The sequence below is a fragment of the Miniopterus schreibersii genome, assembly GCF_964146895.1.
Source record: "Miniopterus schreibersii genome assembly, chromosome: 10".
Classification (NCBI taxonomy): domain Eukaryota; kingdom Metazoa; phylum Chordata; class Mammalia; order Chiroptera; family Miniopteridae; genus Miniopterus; species Miniopterus schreibersii.
The window spans coordinates 17,634,069-17,653,712 of NC_138110.1; the positions used below are offsets into that span (position 1 = coordinate 17,634,069).

The 19,644-nt window shown below is 46.2% G+C and overlaps 1 protein-coding gene across 1 annotated transcript in view; it reads left to right on the forward strand.

Annotated features, from left to right (window-relative positions):
* The window catches only part of MBD2 (methyl-CpG binding domain protein 2), a 58,164-nt gene extending 54,782 nt beyond the window's left edge, over positions 1 to 3,382 (forward strand). The window contains exons 6-7 of the mRNA XM_081148244.1: positions 1,581 to 1,718; positions 2,905 to 3,382. Coding sequence (XP_081004370.1) covers positions 1,581 to 1,707 — 127 coding nt within the window. The 3' untranslated portion in view covers positions 1,708 to 1,718; positions 2,905 to 3,382. The remainder of the gene's footprint in view (positions 1 to 1,580; positions 1,719 to 2,904) is intronic.
* Positions 3,383 to 19,644: the final 16,262 nt, after the last annotated feature.

Sequence of the window (19,644 nt, forward strand, 5' to 3'; positions counted from 1 at the left end):
TGTTATTAGGAGTGAGAGGCTGCCAGTGAGACCCGTAAGTCATTTGTCATGGACCTCGAGTCACTGAGCCGGAGGCAAGACCAACTATATAAGAAATAAACAGTGTGTTCTTCTTGACCTTGCTGCACTACATGAAAATCTGTTGAACTCCAGTTTCTTTTAATATGACAGCGGCTGTGGATCTCAGACTAGCTCAGTGACAGCCTCCCTGTTTTTGAAAATTTATTTAAAAAGTGGAGGCCTGTACCTTTTAACTCTTTGTTGTGTTTTCAGTTTAATAAAGATGACATCTAAGGCTTTTGTGGCTGCACAATACATGTTAACTTCACTACCCAGGGGTAGTCCCATGAGATAAAGAGACTTGTGGCCTGGGATAGATAAATCTAACTTTACAACTGGCTGAGCGCCCAGGGAGTGAACGCTCAGAGAGCCTTAGTGGGATCTTCTGGAGCTTTGGCTTCCACCCCTCTGCTTCCAGGTGTGGGCAGTGCTGCAATTTGTCTTCCTTGATTACTGATAGAGGAAAATCGCTTTTTTTTTTTTCCTCAGTAGAGCCTCAATATACTCCTTGTTGCATCTCTTGTCACTGGGCTTCCCTCCCACTCGCCATCCATCCTTACCACCTTCCCTCTGGTCTCAGGAGGTGGTGGGTTCTGTTTTCTGTCACAGCCAACCCTCCCACCTGTGCCTTTGTCTCTCCCTCGTCCTTTCTTGTTTTCTCTAAGGCTTTCATGTATCGTCTCCTCCTCCTCCTGTGTTGCTTCAGCCATTGCCTGTCCACGTGGTCTGGATGGACACCGTCCTCGCTGGCTTCGGCTGTTCTAGGATTCCCTCTCTTGCCCTGTCAGGAAGCCACTCTCAAATTTTCTCTGCTTTTTTTGAGATAAAGTGCATACCAATAGCCTTTCTTCTATGCTTTGTTTTCCATCTAAGGGTTCAGAACCTTTTTATTTTTTTATGGCTTGGCTTCACACAGACACAGATACACCTGTGGCATGTTCTTGACCTGCTCACCTCAGTTGAAGTCGAGCTTTTCCGTTTCTGTCCTTGTGTAGAGGAGCATGTGGTCTTGGTTCCTTCATGGTGGCCTGTAGCCAACAGGCCTGAGAACCAGGAGAGAGCTCAGCTGGCTCCCTTCTGAGGGCCGCAGAATGCCAGACTGAATCCAGCTTACCCTGCTCTGTGCCTCCACGCTCTTCAGGGCTTCACCGAACACACTTCTTTCTTCTTTATTTTCCATATTTCTTCCTGTTCTGTCCCTGCTGCCAAGATATTTCTAATTACCCTTTATAGGAATAACCCCATAGCTTCACGTATTTGAAATTCTTCAAGTTGAAAAAAAGGCCACTTTGAAATAAATGTACCCCTCCCGGAATTCTCTGTGAGATGAGGGATCCCTGCTTATCCCCTGTGGGTGTGGTTTTGTGAGTATAGGAGCAACTTTTGCAAAGTGTAAGGAGAAAGAGATGTGTTTTTCTTGGGAATGTTCATGATTCTGAAGTAAAGCTGACCTTTCACAGAAGCTTCATATTTCCATAACTTACCAGTGACCTGAATCTTTTGATTCTGTTGTTCCAAAGGAAACAGGAAGAGCGAGTACAACAAGTGCGAAAGAAGTTGGAAGAAGCCCTGATGGCAGATATCTTGTCACGAGCTGCTGATACAGAAGAGATGGACATTGAAATGGACAGTGGAGATGAAGCTTAAAACATGACCAGGTGAACTGACCTCAGAGAGAGAGAGGGGGGCTTGGGACTTAGGACATTCTCTCTTCTTGCTCTTGCCTTTTGCCTCCTGCCTGAGCAGGGAATGAAAAGGCTTCCCCCTCGCAGAGGTCCTGCAGGAGTCTCGTTTGCCCCTCCCTAGAGTTAAGGACCACATCAGTGATTGTGTGAAGGCAGAGGTCCTGCAGCGGGGAAACCTCCAGGTGTCCCTAGAGAGGCAGGGGAAGAACGCAGGGAGGTGTGGCCACAGGGGGCGGAGGTGGCCGTCATCTCCACACCCTAGCTTTCTGGGGTCTATTGTCTCCCCTTTGAAATTATGGCCTCAAAGTGGGCAAAAATCCCTCCCTCTTTTCTTGATTCTCTCCAGCATAGATTTGATGCTGGGAGAAAGAGGATTTTCAAATTCTAATAAATACCTTCCCTTAAGACAGATCTTGATCCTGTGCTCATCTCACACAATAGTTTCATGGACTTTGTCCCACTGGGTACATGTTCTCTTTAAATGATTACACTGAAATCTCAGAGTGTTTATGGGGCATCCATGTCCCAACTGTTATCCCACTTTGTTCCTTTAGGCTTTGTCCTACTTGCTGCACTCATAGCTGATCCTTTGTTTGTGTCCTTGGAAGCCAGAACAGGAGGGGGGAGGAAGGATTGGGGGCGGGAGGGAGGGAATGAGCAGAGTGAGTTCAGAGTGGTAGCCCTGAAATTGGCTTAGCGCCCTTCAGTCTGGGGACGTGTACCTCGCTGACAGTCACCCTTGCATTCAATGCCAGGTCCTGGGGACACAGTGAGGGACACAGTCACACACTTCCTGTGCTCATAAAACCGTACAATGTAGCCATCTTAAATAAATGCTCACAGAGCTATGTAGTTACCAACTGTGTTATGTGCTATATATAAAAGGAAAAACAAAGGCCCTGTAAGAGCTGATGGCAGGGGAGCCAAGGTGATGGGATGGGTCAGCAAACCTCCCTGAGGCAGTGACATTTCTTTGAGCCTGAAAGATGAGGGGATGTGTTGAGCACTTTTTATGTTCAACGTGCTATAACGAAATGCTAGTCAAGGCTTTAAAAATGTAGTGCTAAGTGGAATTTAGCCTCTAATGACTCTTTCAAGTTTTGCTGACCTCACCTACAAAATTATTGAATTAATTATGTTTGTTTGTTTTTTCTTACAGGCAACTTTCAGCCGACGTCCCCCAAGAAGAAATTCCTAGAATTGAACCAAAACGTTTCCACTGGGTTTTGCCTGTAAGAGAAAAAAAATGTATCTGAGCACTTAGAAGCTTTTTAATAGCACTAACCAATGCCTTTTTAGATGTATTTTTGATGTATATATCTATTATTCAAAAAAAATGATGTTTATTTTGAGTCTTAGGACTTAAAATTAGTCTTTTGTAATATCAAGCAGGACCTTAAAGTGAAGCTGAGCTTTGGATGCCAGGTGCAATCTACTGGAAATGTAGCACTTATCATACATATTTGTTTCCCCCCAGTTTTAATATGAATGGATCAGGAGTACCAAATAAATTTCCCAATTAAAGATTATTGTGACTTCACTGTATATAAACAGATTTTTATACTTTATTGAAAGAGGACATCTGTACATTCTTCCATCATCACTGTAAAGACAAATAAATGATTATATTCACAGACCGATTGGGGTTCTTTCTGTTAAAGAACACACACAATGAACAGCCTGTCCTTAGCATTCCCGGGTTCTATTCGGCTGTGCTTCCTGGGCCTTAGGTTCGACGTGGAGGTGATAGGAAGTAGTTTATACATTGGCAGTAGGCTTCTAGATAGGGTGAGAATCGTGTGTTCACCAGAATTTTTTTTTTTTTTAATATATCTTTATTGATTTCAGAGAGAGGAAGGGAGAGGTAGAGAGAGACGGAAACATCAATGATGAGTCATTGATCAGCTGGGCTGCCTCCTGCACAGCCCCTGCTAGGGATCGAGCCCACAACCCGGGCATGCTCCCTGACCAGGAATCGAACTGCTCTCTCCTGGATCCTAGATTGATGCTCAGCTGCTGAGCCACGCCCAGCCGGGCCACCAGAATTCTTAAATTGTCATCCAGCACGTGTACTTTTTCCCCCTTGCCTGTGACTCGTGCTTTTGTTAGTTCTTTAAAAATAAGTCATTTTCTTCCCTCAGGCAGGAAATTGGTACACAAGTACCTGTTGATGTTACTGGAAGCCCATGTCTTGTTTTTTCTAGATCATTTTGCATTTTTGAATGTCTACTAGCTTACTAAGTGAACAGGAGCAGGTCAGACTCTGCCGCAGGGAGAGGCAGCTTTCTAGGCAGAGTTGCTTAATGAACCAGATTGGAATACTCTGCTAGTCAATACCCGGCCTCCAAAGTATTAACGTTTTTTTTCCCTGTTAAAACTTGTAAGTGTAACTTCATTACCACTTAAATTCTTTGATATCTAATTACTAAAACTAGCGTAGTGTTATTAATGAATTTTACAAAGCAAAACATAATTAAGTTAGTTTGATGCCAAGGAAAGGAGGCAGCGGTTATAAGCAAATTTAAGCACATTTGGAGAAATAGAGCAAAAATAATCTCTTTTTATAGGATGGCTTTATGTACTCCTTAACTCTGGATTCTTTTAAAACTAGCCCCAGAAATGATGTGGTCAAGGATGTGACCGATTCCATGTGACTGTTACTTGTACATTTGATTACCAGCACCCTTCAGTTCCCGAGGAAGGGAAAGGAGAAGCTAGTCAGAGTAATAAGTAACTGGCTAGGTTTGGGCTGCTGTCTCTTTGGACCTTACGGCAAATTACATAATAAGCTTTTCTTGGAATTCCTGATTTACGTTAAACTTTAATCTCTGGGCCGCAGGCCACGAAGGTCCTTGGAGCAGTCCTGCTGGTGGGTGAGCAGGGACACTTGCAGACTCTGGGAAGACTGCTGGCAGAGAGGGCTGCTCTGGGCCCACGCTGTCCCCATTGGGGTGGCCGTGTGAAGTTCATGCTGATTTCTTTTTAAGAGCTGGTATGACTAATTAGAATGATGTCTGGAGGCTTTTCCTAGCCTCTCCTAAGTCCATGATTCTTTATTTGCAGTCGGGCTTGGGGTGCCTTTATCTTGGTGATAATATGTTTTTCTTACAAAGCAGTCCTACCAAGATACATGTGCTTTTATGGACAGCCTTTTGTTAAAGCAAAACCATACTGTACACACATATAAACCTTTTATTTCATTCTTGTATACTTTGCTCAGGTAGAGAACAGGTATGAAAGCCATTGCATGGTGTCCAACCGGAGAGCATCTCACAAGTCCAGGTGTTCCCAGTAAGCCCACAGGATGACACGTCCCACATTAAATTCATTGTCTTATCCTCACAAACCTATCACCACCTTGCATCCCTAACTCGTGTAAAAGCAAGTCACCGGGCCCAGCTGCCAAGGCAGAGCCCAGGAGGGACCCCAGATGCCCCTCCTCCCCTTGCCTCCAGCATCCCATCCGCCCCGTCAGAACTGGTAGCCGCACTTCCCAGGTTGGCACCTCTTCCCCATGCCCAGAGCCACTGCCTTCACACTACCTGTCCCTCTGCACTTGCAGTGCGTTCCTTAAAAACATAATGTACATGTTTCTTACCTGTCCCCCTCCTTGCCCCTTCCCTCTCTGTCCCTCCTCCATAGTCATCAGAATGGTCCTCAGAGCAAATGTGACTATCATTTCCCTGCTCACAGTTCCTCGCTTGTCTGTCTATATAGTTTAGAATGATTTTTCAGAGTGAGCTCTTTGAAATGAAGAGAACCTGTGTTTGAGCCCTGGTTTGCCACGCGTGTGACTTGTCAGGTTACTTAATCTTGAGCATGTTCCGCGTCGGTGACATGGGAATAATAATCCTACCTCGTAGAGTCGTGAGGACTAAAGGAGATGCTGTTCATAGGTGTTTGGCACACTGCCTGGTGCATAGCGAGTGCTCCTGTTGGAGCACATCAGTGTGATCCCTGCAGGTGTCATTTTTATTACTTCTAAGAGGCATTTGCTGATAACCCTAAATCCTTTCAACCCTCCCAACCCCAAAATACTTATTTTCTGCCTCAGCACTCTGTTTATTTCCTTTGATGAAACCTTCTAAATCTGTATTTTATTTAATTGTTGACTTTCTGTCTCTCTCTCTGCTAGAATGTAAGCTCCATGAGAGCAAGGGTTTGTCTGTCTTGGTCCCTGTTATGACCCCAGCGTGTAGCCTGGTGCCTGGCACCCAGTAAGCACTCAGTGAATGTTTGTTGAATAAATGGAAAAATGATCAGCAGGCTCTTCATGATCTAACCTCTGCCTACTTGCCTAGCTCCTTCTGCACTCTCCTCATTGCACCTTCGGCTCAAGAAAACTGCATAACCTGCTCCTTCCAAGTGCCCCTTGGGCCTCTGTGTCTTTGCACCTGTCATTCCCTTTGCCTGCCGTCTACGTGGCAAATTCCTGATCATTGGTCAAGTCTCAGCTCAGTGGCTACCTCCTCTGTGAAGCTCTCCCTGATTTCTCCAGGCAGATGATCTTTTCCCCTCTTCTGAGTTCCCGCTGCACTTTGTAAATACCTCCATGGAAGCACTTTACTGTATTGTACTGTACGGTTTTTTTGCATGTCTGTTTCTACTTTGAGACTGTAAGCACCATGAAAGCAGAGATTGCATCCTTTCATCCTAATGTCCCCGGAGCCTAGCATAGTGCCTGGCACATTTGTCAATATTTGTTGATTGGATTTGTGAATGAACAAAGAGTCTTGCAGTTGGAAAAGTGTTGCAAGATGTGTGTACTATCAGGGAAAGGAACGTCCCTGGTGGCTTCCAGGGTAACTTTGTTCTGGAGAGGAGACCTAAAAAGCGTTATGTAATCTCTTTGGATATAACATTACTTGTTTGCATTTTAAAAGTAAGTTGAGTAATATAGATCTTCATAATTGATTGCAAAAGATCAAAAAGCTTTGTGATCTCTCACATGCTACAAAGTCCAAAATAAATATTTGCACTATTAGTATTTCCATAGTGAATGCTATGCGAAAATGTACAGCAATAAATTTTGAAGCTTTAAAAGTGTTTGTGTAAGTCATCTTCAATGACTTAATTCGGGGAAGACATCTCTGGCCTGGGTTTCCCAGACACAAGGGGATTCAGACTTGGGTGTAGGGCCCCAAAGCTTTTGGAGTTTATCCAATGACACTGCTTTGATCCACTACTGAGGCGACTGCTCAGTCGTTCTGTGGGCATTTCTAGTGAAAAAAGGCCTGAAGGGTTCTCCACGGAGTCAGGTGCAGGCCACGCCAGACCTTGGGAGGCCATAGCCTCCAGCCCCCCACCAGCGTGGCCTAGTTCGCTCTCCCTTCATCCCTCACTTCTGGGATGCATATGTGTTGCTGAGACAACATACACTTGAATGGCCTCTGCCAAGTCCACAGGTGGGGCATGTACATGGGTCACTTACAACAGGATGAGCTGGGGATGGCCGAGGAATTGGGAACCGGAGCAGCGGGCTGTCAGTCTGGACCTCTCCAAGGGTCTGGGGTGGACTTCAATACTTTGAGTGACACACCAGTTTCTCTAGAAGGGCACATGTAAGTCACTTTGTGAATTATTTGACTTTTGTTTTTATGGCAGGAGGGCAGAAGTGTTTATTTCCTCTCATTTACGCAGCATTTTATAATTTACAGAACACCTTCACCTCCAATGTGGTGTTTGAGTTTTCATCTGTTCTAAGCCATGTAATAGGCTCATGGTATTACCCCCATTTAAGAGCTGTCTCAGAACCAGACAGGCCAAATGACTTACTCAAGCTATGGCAAAGAGAGAATTTGAATGGAGAGGTCTCTGCTTCTAGGACACCATGGAACCTTCCAAAGCTCTTCCCCACTGAGGCCTCACGCTGCCCCTCTGTGACAGAGAACAGCAGTTTGGTTTATCAAGGGCCGTGTGACCATGGCTCATAGAGGGCAGAGCAATTCTTGGTAGGAAACGTGGTTCTTTTATGTGAAAATAGTCAAAGCTTTTCCAGGGGCCTCTTGTGCTGAGAAATCTTCACTAGGGTTATTTATCTTTTCTTAGAGGTGGGAATGGGTGCAGTTTCCCACTCACAAAACGTTGGGAGTTATTTTTATCTAGGGGGTTAGCATTTTTCTTTCTGTTGTAGTACTTGGAGGTTTCCCATTTCTCTCCATTTTCTTCTTTCCTGTTCTTTTGTTTAACCATTCATGAGCGTGACGCTGTGAGAAGGCTGGCAGCAAGACAGCTGGCCCACAGACCCCGGGGAAGGGGCCTCATTCAAAGCGGGGTGCATGCACCTAGGGCATGTATAAAAGCATTCCTTGGGGGGGACATACCTGACCTTTTAATATTTGTTTTCATCTTATCCTCAGATTTTAATTTTTGAGTGTTATATTAAGCACGTAATACATTAGTAAGAGTAGTCTGTGCATATAATTTGTAAGTAAATATCCATAAATTTGGAACATGTGCTTCTGTTTTTGAAAGGGTTACTTAAGTAGTGTTGAGACCACTACTCCAGGGCAGGACTCCTCGTCGGAGGTTCACAGACCCCTGGAGTCAAGGAGTCTGCCAACTTGTCACCGTGGGCAAAGCTTTGTGACAGACGTGCCCTGCTCTTGGGGTGGCATCCGTGGCTTCCATAAAATTCTTAATAGGGAAAATATTTCACAATGTCTGGTGTATGGTAACATATTTCATAAATAGTAGCAACCTCCTCCCCTCAAAAGATAAAAAAACCCAAAAAACAACAACAAACTTGGTGATTTCTTTTGGGATTGGAATCTGACTGGGCAGACGCTGCTCGGACAGAGGGGGAACCAAAGCAGGAGTTGAGTGTGTGCGGGGAGGCTGATGGGCAGCTGTCCGAGGGCCTCCTTGATCACAGCATGATTTATACTAAAGGGCCTCGTACCTAACCGTAGCCAGTTGTATAACAAGAGAAACATCTGGAAACTTAAGGGAAAGAATACAATCAGCCAGTGGTAGGACGTGCTATTTACCACAGGAGCGAATGCCTCCTTTTAAAGCCTTCCTCTTTCCCTCTTCTGTCTCCCACAAAATGCAGAGTCACTTAGTATAATGTTATAAACGGGAAAAGCCCAGCCTTACGGCTATGACTAATTCTACTTTTAAAAACTGTGATTGTGGTTTATCAGAGGCTGCTGTGAGGAAGATGAATTTGCCACCTAACACTGAAAACACAAATGCAGTATTTCTCAGTGAGTCAAAAATACACTCAGCTTTCCTGGAACTTGAAATTCATTCGGGCATAGTCACAATCTTTGTTCTGATTTTTTTTTTTTTTTTTAGTGACATCCTCTAGGCGCTCTTGCCATATTTTTAAGGACCAGTAGAGAGGCAAGAGGAAGCATGGGTGAGAGTTAAAGAATGGAGATAATTCAGACCACTCGAGGTTGTTTGGAGATAGGTATCTCAGAGGACATTAGGGAAAGAAAGAAATGTGACAGTGAAGAAACGGACTCTTACAAACATGTCCACTCAGTACCCTCTTCAGCAGCCATCATGGGAGCAAGCGAGGATGACAAGCCAACACCCAGGAACAGCGGCTTGGAAAGCCCTCGAGAGCCCAGGTTCTCAATGACACTGTTAAATTCTTGGACCAGCCTTGATGATACCTCCCCTGCTCTGTTTGTTAAATAAGCGATACCACGTGCAACGTATGGATGTTCTTATTTTTTTAAGCTGTTGATAACTAGCACATAGCCAACCTTTAGACTCAGCTTTGAACACTAATATCAGTTAGTCACCGCAAGGCCCTGTCATGCTCTCTCTGATTACGGTGACTTCTTTTTTTTTAATCTTCACCCAAGGAGATGCTTATGGATTTGAGAGACAGAGAGAGAGACGGACATTGATGTGAGAGAGAAACATCGACTGGTTGCCTCCCACACTCACCCTAACCAGGGACCAAACCCGAAACCCCAGGGTATGTGCCCTGACCAGGAATCGAATACACCACCTTTTGGTGCACGGGATGGTGCTCCAACCCACTGAGCCAGACTGTCCGATGTCATTGTCCCCACCCTTAAATCCAGTGTGACCAGGCTCCGCCCTTACAGATACTCCTCTTAAGTATGACATACATTACCTCCCAGAAGCAAAGGACATCAGCCAAATTCTTTCCTATGTACTTTGTGATAAGTATTTTGGTAGCAGATACTAACTTGGTTCTTACCAGGGACTTCAGCAAAGTTCTATTGATCAAATTAATATTTAGATATTTTAGAATGATAATAAATAGCAATGAGCATTTAGTGCCATTCATTAAACCCTTACTTTTCAACCCTGCTCCCACTGCTCTTACTTGCAGTCATTATATAAAATAAGCAGGAGAATCTCCCTATTTCTCTTTCTTCACAAAGTATAAAAGATAATTAAGACATAATTGCTTTCCTTTTTTCTTAATCTGGAGCAAATAAGTGGTGTAAGAATTAACAACAAGGCCACAGACTGAGTAATCTTGCAAACACTTTACCTCCTGGAAGGAAAAAGCAATGATCCCCATTAAACTTTGGCAACGATACTTAATTATTGCAGCAATTACAAAGTCATAGGTCTTCCCTACCTTTAATAATATTTTCAGACTTTTTTAACCCATTCTTTTATCCATGTCATAGTAGAACTTTCTTGGTTCTAATCTAATGACTAGGAAAAGGGATAGACCTACACAGTGAAGCTGTAGGACAGAGAAAAAGTCTTGACACATATTATTTGCACAATAGAGTCATCATATCTGGGCAGGGGGGTCCTGAGGTTCTGGCACATGAGGCAAAAATATATATAGTCAAAACCTGGAGATATCTGAGCATATATGTTGCCTTTCAAGTACATGTCACTCTTCAGAGATGAATGGGGTGGGTGGGAGGGTGGGTAGAGAAGTCTAAAGTGCTCCCGCATGCCCGAAGGGTTAGATACCGTTCAAAGTTTTTAGAAAAATATTTATTTTAAAAATCATATTATATCCAGTCTTTTGCTATGGAGGCCTGAGTGTTGACAAATGGATGGAGGCCTACGTGCACCACCATAATTGATACAGAAAACTTCTTTCACTGCCACCCTCCCAAATTCCCTTGGGCTATCCCTTTGCAGTCAGCCCCTTCCTTACACTACCCCTTGTCAACCGATGACACTCCCCATCCCCATGTTCTCTCGCCTTGTCCAGAATGTCACGAGTGGGATCATGCGGTATATAAGCCAATAAGCCTGGCTGCTTTTGCTTAGCACAGTGCATTTGGGAATAACTCACGTATCTAAAGTTCATTCTTTTATTGCTGTGGATGTTTGTTCAGCCATTGTTATTAACTTATCTGTTGAAGGACATTATTTCACTCTCTCTAAGTATCAGAACTTAATAATCTTAACACATCTTAAAAGTCGTATTTATTGTTAAGAGAATCAAACAAAAGAGTAATCTTACATTCTATGCACAGTGAAGTTCCAAATTCAGTGTAAGTCTGACACGCATCTGAGTCAATTGCTCTGTTTTTAATCAGTCTGTTTTTTGCTTCAAAGAGTGGCATTCATTCACCTTAATATAGATGCTCAAGGTTGTGCTGGATACAATAATGAAAATAGAAAATACTCTTCAAATCCAACACACGAATGAGACATCATCTTTGTCCTCTGTGCTAACCCAGCATAATATGGGTATGCTGTTCGCTTGATAACCACAATCTTTTTATCTTTTTTGTTAATTCTCATGGGAGGATCCTTTTTCCATTGATTTTTAGAGAGCGTGGAAGGGACGGAGGTAAGGGGAGAAAGAGACAGAGAGAAACATTGATGTGAGAGAGACACACCGATGGGTTGCCTCCTGCACGTGGCTCGGGCCCCGGAATCGAGCCTCAGACCCGTCGGCCTGCTGGCTGACCCTCTAACCACTGAGACACACCGGTCAGGGTGATAACCAGCATCTTTGTGGGGCTAAAGGAAAAAACATTTTAATGATGTTCTTGTGAAATCATAACGCGATCCTGTCGTTTGTTTTACCATTTCCCTATCAAGTATTTTGAGTGCTCTTTTCTTAGGTACTTCCATCCCGAGTGATCAGGATTTCTTTGCCTACCCCAGGATCAAACGTGGGCAGGAGGCCTTTCTGGCTGCAACACCTGCCGCACGGCTCTGACCGGGCCGGGAAGGGCCGATGGCCCGGGACCCTGTGGAGAGGCGACTTGCCAGGCAGGTCTCGATCAGCGGCGTCAGTCCGCACTCCATATAACTGATCTTCTAGCGGCACCTTCCTCGTTGAAGGTTTCAGTTTGAGTGCCTTCCTTCCTTGGCGGCAGACTAGTTTCTTTGTATTGTGGGATCGTTTTGGTGACAGGTTTTGGTTAGTCCTAAAGAAGAATGCTGACATGCCTGCTTCTTCCACGGTGATGGAAATGGGCAGGCGGGACTAGTGGACACAGGAGAGAACTATCCGTTTGCCCAGTGATGTGCTTTCAGAAGATGCAACTGCTTTTAAAGCTACATGTGGACAGACAGATGGGAAGCGGAGAGGATACGTGGGGCGTAAGCCCAGGGTCGCCCTGTGATCGCTTGAAGGTGCCGCTTTAGAGAAGGGAGAAGGTCTCCGCCGGGACGGGGCCTTCCTGGCACATCTTTCTGTGAGCACAGAGGGCAGTGAGGAGAATCAGACACTTCTGGGATAAACTTGACTTTGTTTCACGTTACAGTCCATTTCCATGGAATATGAAAATGAGCTGGAGAACTCCCAGAGGACAGCTCATGACATAGTAAATAATAATGCCAGACACAGGCACTATCTCATTTTAGACTCACTCTAACCCCACAAGAGAGAGAGTACTGTCCCCATTTGGCAGATGAGGAGACTGAGTCCTAGAGGACCTTCACCAAGAGCACTTGCCGGGTGGGCATCAGGGCCAGGGCTCGAACTTGGGCAGCCTGGTGCCAGAGTCCACGCACCTTCCCCCCTCCATTCTGCCTGTGCGGACTGGGTTAGTATATTCCCAGAGAGAGCAGCGTGGCGGCCACTCCGGTTCTAGAGAAGAATGGATTGGGCTAACATTCCAGTAAAAAAAGCCAGAGCTGAGAGGAATAACGTGACCTCTCAAGTGGAAAGTGGGGAGCTTGAGGCGAGTTAGGGGACCTGGGAATTAGAAAAGAATGAGACAGTTGAAAAAATATGGCTTGGGATAGAAATATAGTGTGGGGCAAAAGTAAGTTTACAGTTGCGAGTACATGAAACACAGTTTATTCGTGTATTATTTATTAGTTATCGTATTATGTTCCATATGAACAACTGTGAACCTCCTTTTGCCCCACCCTGAATAGAGTATACACAGGCATTCAGGAATGATAAAGAAACATGTAAAGGGAAATATTGTGTCGCTCTAGCTAGCTTGGCTCAGTGGTTAAAGCGTCGGCCCATGGACTGAAGGGTCCCGGGTTCGATTCTGGCCAAGGCATGTACTTGGGTTGCAGGCTCGATCCCCGGCCCTGGTCGGGGTGGGTGCGGGAGGCAGCCAATCGATGTGTCTCTCTCACATCCATGTTTCTCTCTCTCTCTCTCTCTCCCCTCCACTCTCTCTGAAAAGCAATGGAAAAAATATCCTCAGGTGAGGCTTAGAAAGAAAAGAAAAAGCTTGTGTCAAAGTTTATAAAAATAGAGGCAATAGTCCCGTGTTGAAAGCAAGCACATTAAGATATTTTAGAAAACATTGCTTCTTCAGCATTTTGCATCCCCGCTTAAACGGCATGCTTTATTTCTTTAATGCTTCCCTCTCCCTAGCCTTTGGTTGGGGAGGCAGCCTCATTACCTTCATTTTTTACTGGCTGTCGAGAGAGCTCAGGTTCAAGCGGACCAAACCGAGGTAATGACCCAGGCAGGGTAAATGGGAAACTTTCTGTACTCTTGGGAATAAATCATCAATTTAATATATTTCCTGAATGCTACATTCTTTCTAAAAATAATATAAAAAAGTACGCAAGCTGGTTTCGGAATTGTTTTTATTCAAGAAAATTTAGGATGAGCATTGCTCGCTCATTCATCAATGTCCGTGCAACACTGAAAAGGAAACATGCTCAGGGAAACAGGCCTTGAAGCACTGAGTTTCTAAAATAACTGTCTGAAGTTTTATTTACCGTGCTCCTCGGAGCTTCGTCTCGCTTCTTGTCCAGAGCTGTAGTAACTCTTGCGCAGACTCCGTCCGCGGGAGCCTGGCACCCGGTGGGCTGTCCTTCCCTCTCCTTCCTCTCCTGCCCTCTCCTGTCCCCTTCTGTCCCCTCCCCTCTCTCCTCTCCTCCCAGCTCGGTCGAATATCTGTGACTTTCAACTCTGCAGTCTGGCCCTTTGCGTCCACAGATCCACTTGACTGTGGATCCCAGAGAGTATGTATTTTCCACCCGAGCTGGGGGATCCGCAGTTGGGAATGTGAAAATACTTGGGTTTTGATCCGTGGCTGACTGACTCTTCGGATCCGAATCCCCAGACATGAAGGGCTGATGGTATTTGTTGAAAAAGGCCCGTGTATCAGTGGACCCGCGCAGTTCAAGCGTGTGTTGTTCAGGGGGTCAGGTGTATAAATCTCCTGTTTTGGAATTTGGGAGGGTTTATGTTCTCCCAGCTTTTCAGAAATTGTAGATGTGACTATGAAACCTTCCGACTGGGCCGCAGGGGCTACTTATTTGTAATTGAAAATACGTGTGGGAAAGAAATATATCTGGAGACAGGCCTCGGGACTGAGCGACTGCGTCAGGACTCCTGGAAGTGGGGCCTCCGCAGGCTGAAGGTCGCCGACAGGAAGGTGGGTACATTTGCTAAGCGCTTATATATTTATGTATTTCTTTTTGCTCAGCTTCTTGGCATACATTGTGAGTGACAACTGCAGTGGGAAACTGGAAAGTTTTGTGAATAATTACGATGCTCTGTGGGTCCATGAAGGAGACACATGAGATCCTAATGGGCAAAAGGTGGGGTGTAAGCTCCTCATCTGTGAAAACTGTCAATCCAATTATTTTGGCCAAGTCACCCATCAAGTCAGATCACTTACTGCCCAGTCAATTACCGGATTATCAGGAGGAAAAACAGCCCGAAATGCCGAATGATAGTGTCTGGGATGGAGTTGAAGGCACAACGGTAATTTTCATGAAACGGGCAACTGGTTTAGTCACAGACATGAGTTGTTGAATTACACTTTGTTTTTATGTTCCTACCCCCTTGTAGGTGTTCAGTTTTAAAAAGAAAAAAAATTTCACCCATGTATATACAAGCTTAGAAACCCTTATTCCAAGCTCACAGGGATAAACAGATTTACCTGAGAGTACATTTCCAGGCTCACCAGTTTTCAATAAATTCAGGCTCCTCACAGGTGTGCTCTGGAGAGGGAAAGAGCTTTAGGGCAGCTGTCTTGTAGGTGAGGCCATCACAGCCCAGGGGGAAGTTAATTAGGAGCCTCCTTCCAGCTCCTGCCTGCTCAGACCCAGACAATCAGGAGATGGGGGTCTGGATACCACGCAGCTCCGCCCAGTGACCCCCCTCATGACCTCTCAGGGCAGTTGGTATCCCCTCTGGGGACCATGGTTCAGTTCCTGAGCCCGAATGTATGGCCGGGTACAAACAGAGCCACTTTAAAACCAGAGATGCCCTGGAAGGGCAGGGCCTCTTTAGGGAGGTCTGGGCTGCTTCAAGGATGTAAATGACAGCACAGGGCATAGAGTCACGAATACTGTAATGAATATGGATGGCGTCCGGTGGGTACTAGGCTTACCAGGAGATCACTTCGTAAGTTATATAAATGTCTTGTCACTGTGCTGTGCATCTGAAACTAATATAATACTGAATGCAAACTATGAGTGAAAACTTTAAAAAACATACCAAAGAATAAAAAACCCCACACCTTTTAAATGGCAAAAAAAGCATCCAAACAACCAAAGCAAAACCCCCCCACTATAATAAAATCAAAAGACACAGGGCAAACTGGAAAAAAAGAAGCCTTTCCACGATGATTAGAGAGCGATTGAACTATTTAGAGCGATTGTTTCCAAAGGCCCTTATATTTTTTCCCTTCATCCTTATTTGTGTCACTGTGTGGATTCCCTGACCATAACTGCAGGTCATTTAAATTTTAGAGCACAGCCCGGCTGGCGTGGCTCAGCGGTTGAGCATCGACCTAGGATCCAGGAGATCGCAGTTCGAGTCCCAGTCAGGGCACATGCCCGGGTTGGGTGCTCAATCCGCAGCAGGGGGCGTGCAGGAGGTGGCCAATCAATGACTCTCATCATAGATGTTTCTATTTCTCTCCCTCTCCCTTCCTCTCTCTGAAGTCAATAAAGATATATTTTAAAATAAATTATTTTAGAGCACATATCCCAGCCCCTTTAGACTGATCAACTTGGACTCTCTGCCCTTCGTGGGATTAATTTCTTACTGTCACCTTGGAAGTCACCCTCAAAACACTCTGTGCCCCAACTATCAGACTGGCAGACAGGCCATCTGAGCTCCTACAGTGTTTCATGTGCTTATTTTCCTCCCTCCCCCCTCTGTATGGGGACAGATCCCTAGGTGGCCTGTGAGTTAAAAATCAAGATTTCTGTTACCGGAAGTGTGTCATTAAGATTTTGGGGATGCACGGCCGGGCGTGGCTCAGTGGTTGAGCATCGACCTAGGATCCAGGTGATCGAGGTTCGATTCCTGGTCAGGGCACATGCCCGGGTGGTAGGCTTGATCAATGACTCTCATCATTGATGTTTCTATCTCTCTCTGTCCCTCTCCTTTCCTCTCTCTGAAATCAATAAAGATATATTTAAAAAAAAAAAAAGATTTTGGGGAGAGCTTGACATGGGCGCAGTTTTCCCCTCACCCTGCAGCCACGATGCAGCTTGCCGACCCTGGCAGTGTTGGTGTGCCAGCTCAGCGTGACTCCACCTTCTCTCCTAGCTGAGAAATGAGGCAAGGTGAGGAGTGATTGGAAGGATGTGGTAATCCAGGCAGCCAGGGTGCTGCCAGGCAGGGACACAACTCCCCACATCTTCCCTGCTGCACTGGGAGGGGCTGGATTGGCTGGTGGCCGGCCCAGGGTCTCAGCTGCCACATGGGGCAGGAAATCAAAGATGCACATTTAAAATGCAAGCAGTTGTTCCCAATTTTCCCAACTAATATTGTAGCAAGTGGAACTGCTGGAGCTGGAGCTGGAGCTGGAGCTGGAGCTGGAGCTGGAGCTGGAGCTGGAGGGAGACAGCACTTGGCAGTGAGATCCACTGCTTTGCTCCTTTCCCCTACTCTTCACACCCCCTTGGATTTTAAGAAAGCAAAGCAACCTTATTGCTTATTTCATTTATGTCTTTTCCCCTGGGCCAAATGTCTAGCGGGTTCTGAATGAACGGGAGAACCTCTAGGGGTCAGTGCGGTGTAAAGAATGGCCAGCTCCAGGCTTCTGAGCTGCGACCCGAGGTTTCAATTACAGCTCTCTCCCTATTTCATTCTAATGGGGAACCGGTCAGGTTCTTTGGCGCTGAGACGGGCTCCAGAAGCAATCCCCTTGGTGGCCGTTCCCCTTTAATACAACTTTAAACATTTACAATCAAAGGCGGCTCTAATTTGACATTTAGGACTGGTAGTGTTTTCCAATACGTGGCTTCTTACCTTTTCTGTCTGAACCTGGAAGCTGCCCCTCCACTGTCCTTCCAGAGCTTCATTCTGCACTGGGCAGAGGCCTGCTGCCCTGCACCTCATTTAAACTCCCTTTTATTATTACTATTTTTCTGTCAGTGTAAGGACCTCTGTGTGTGTGTCCTTTTATACACACATGCCTTCTTGGCCTTTGTCTTTCCCATTTGAAAAGCCCCAAATCCTTTCATTATGTTATCAAAGGAGGGTTAAGTTGTAGGGCAAGGTGGGGAAATGGGGGTGTGGGGGGGAGAGTGATAAAAAGGCACAGCTCACGCTGCAGTGGTGGCTCAGGATGGAGACCTTGGGACTCCTGGGCAGGCGTTAGGGTGCGAAGGGAGGCCCTGGGGGTTTCTTCAGGGCACAGACTCTCCTCGTTGATGTAATTTCAACTCCTCCCATTTACCCCTCAGTCCTCATTTCTGCCCCCACTGTATCGCGGAGACAGAGCAACGTCCAAATTCCGGCATCCCTCTCTCAGCTCCTGACACTCCGTGCTTTCCCTGAGGCTCTTGCCCCCGTTGAATATTTCTTTCTGAAGCGCTTCCTTGCCATTCTTTTTTCTGTTTTAATGACTGAAGCCACCAACTTTTTTTTTTTTTAGTTTTAATTGATTTCGGAGAGAAGAAGGGAGAGGGAGAGACAGAAACATCAACGATGAGTCATTAACCGGCTGCCTCTCTCACGCCCCCTGCTGGGGATCCAGCCCACAACCTGGGCCTGGGCCCCGACCGGGAATCAAACTGTGACCTCCAGGTTCATGGGCTGATGCTCAGCCACTGAGCCACACCAGCCGGGCCTGTGCTGTCCTTTTGCACTGTTCGGTCCCGGAACGCTGCCCCCACGTCTAGCCTCCTCCTGTCCCGATAACCACTTCGTGAACCCATCCTGGCACCTGGGATCTTCCCTGGGGGCTCCAAGAAGGCACTGACAGTGGATCGGAGTTGGTGCGATGGATGGCACCGCCTCCTCACCTGCCTCATCGTGCCTCTTCTATAAACCCGGTTCCACCTGACATCCATCCTTCCTCGGATGCTGCCATCCGTTCCCACAGCCCTCGTACTCACACGCTGGAAACACCCACTCTCCATCTCCAGAACGGATTCCCCCCCCGGTCACTAACACTGCCAGTCCCATAACCTCTTGGATTTTTCCCATCTGCGTCTCCTACGAACGCTTCTATCTAACGTGTCCAAGGACAAGCTCCTCATCATATCTTTCCTAATCTGGGTCTCCTATGTGCTCCAGCTTCGTTGATGGCATCATAATCCATCCAGTGCCCAAGCTAGAAGTGTCTCTTCCCTTATTTCAACCCTCGCTCCCATTTCTACCCCCCACATCACAACTGCTTTCCCCTCAGAATCCAACCCGTAACGAAGAGCGGGCATTGCAGGTGCCCGCTGAGGAGAATGGATACTTCTTTGGGGGGAAGGGCTTTAGCTTCTTCACAGTCTCCGGTAAACTGCCGCTTACATCTAGCCAGCCCATGTAAACATACTCTAAGAACAAATGTCCTCCCTCTGCAGACACCGCTTCCCACCCAGCCTCTCCTCGCAGGAAAGCAGCTCTCGACCCCCTACGGGAGCTTCGGAGCTCTCCAGTAGCCGGTTATTTCTAGGGGTCTTCCCAGATCACCTCATGTTGCTCATGAATATAATCCTTGTAGCCACTGCAAGCCATTCTCATTGCCCTTCTTTTTGACAACACACCCTGACATTTCTTCCAAGGCTTTTGGTGATGCTGGTGAAGCTGCTCTTAGCACTGACACCTGCTGATCCCCTTGAAGTTTCACTGTGTCAACCCCAAAGGGCCCTTCTGCTGTTGCCTGGTGCTAATAAAACACTGATACTGCTGAAGCCAGTTGACGTCTGCCCCCCTCGATGTGACAGTGCCGTGCTGAGTTCACAGATGAGGTGAGGGGACAGGCTTTCCCCAGCTTTGTGTCATCCCCCCACCCCCTTTGATTCCAAGGCAGTGGTTCCAAGGCTCCCAAATTAACACTGAAAATAGATCTTGTAGTTTTTATAAGCAGCTCTCAGCTTTCTAAGACCCTCACATAAGACAGCAGCTCCTTGAGTCAGAGGACAGTCTGAGTGAAGGATGCCTGCGGGACTCAACATTCTTTCTTCCCTCGGATTCTCAGACCCAGCCATGGGACCAAGCGCCCGGGTCTGTGGTCTTCCTTAGGATCAGCTCCCACCGAGGGCTTCCCCATTTCTCGTGTAACCATATCTCGGCAGAGCCTATTCGACTGTTCTGAAA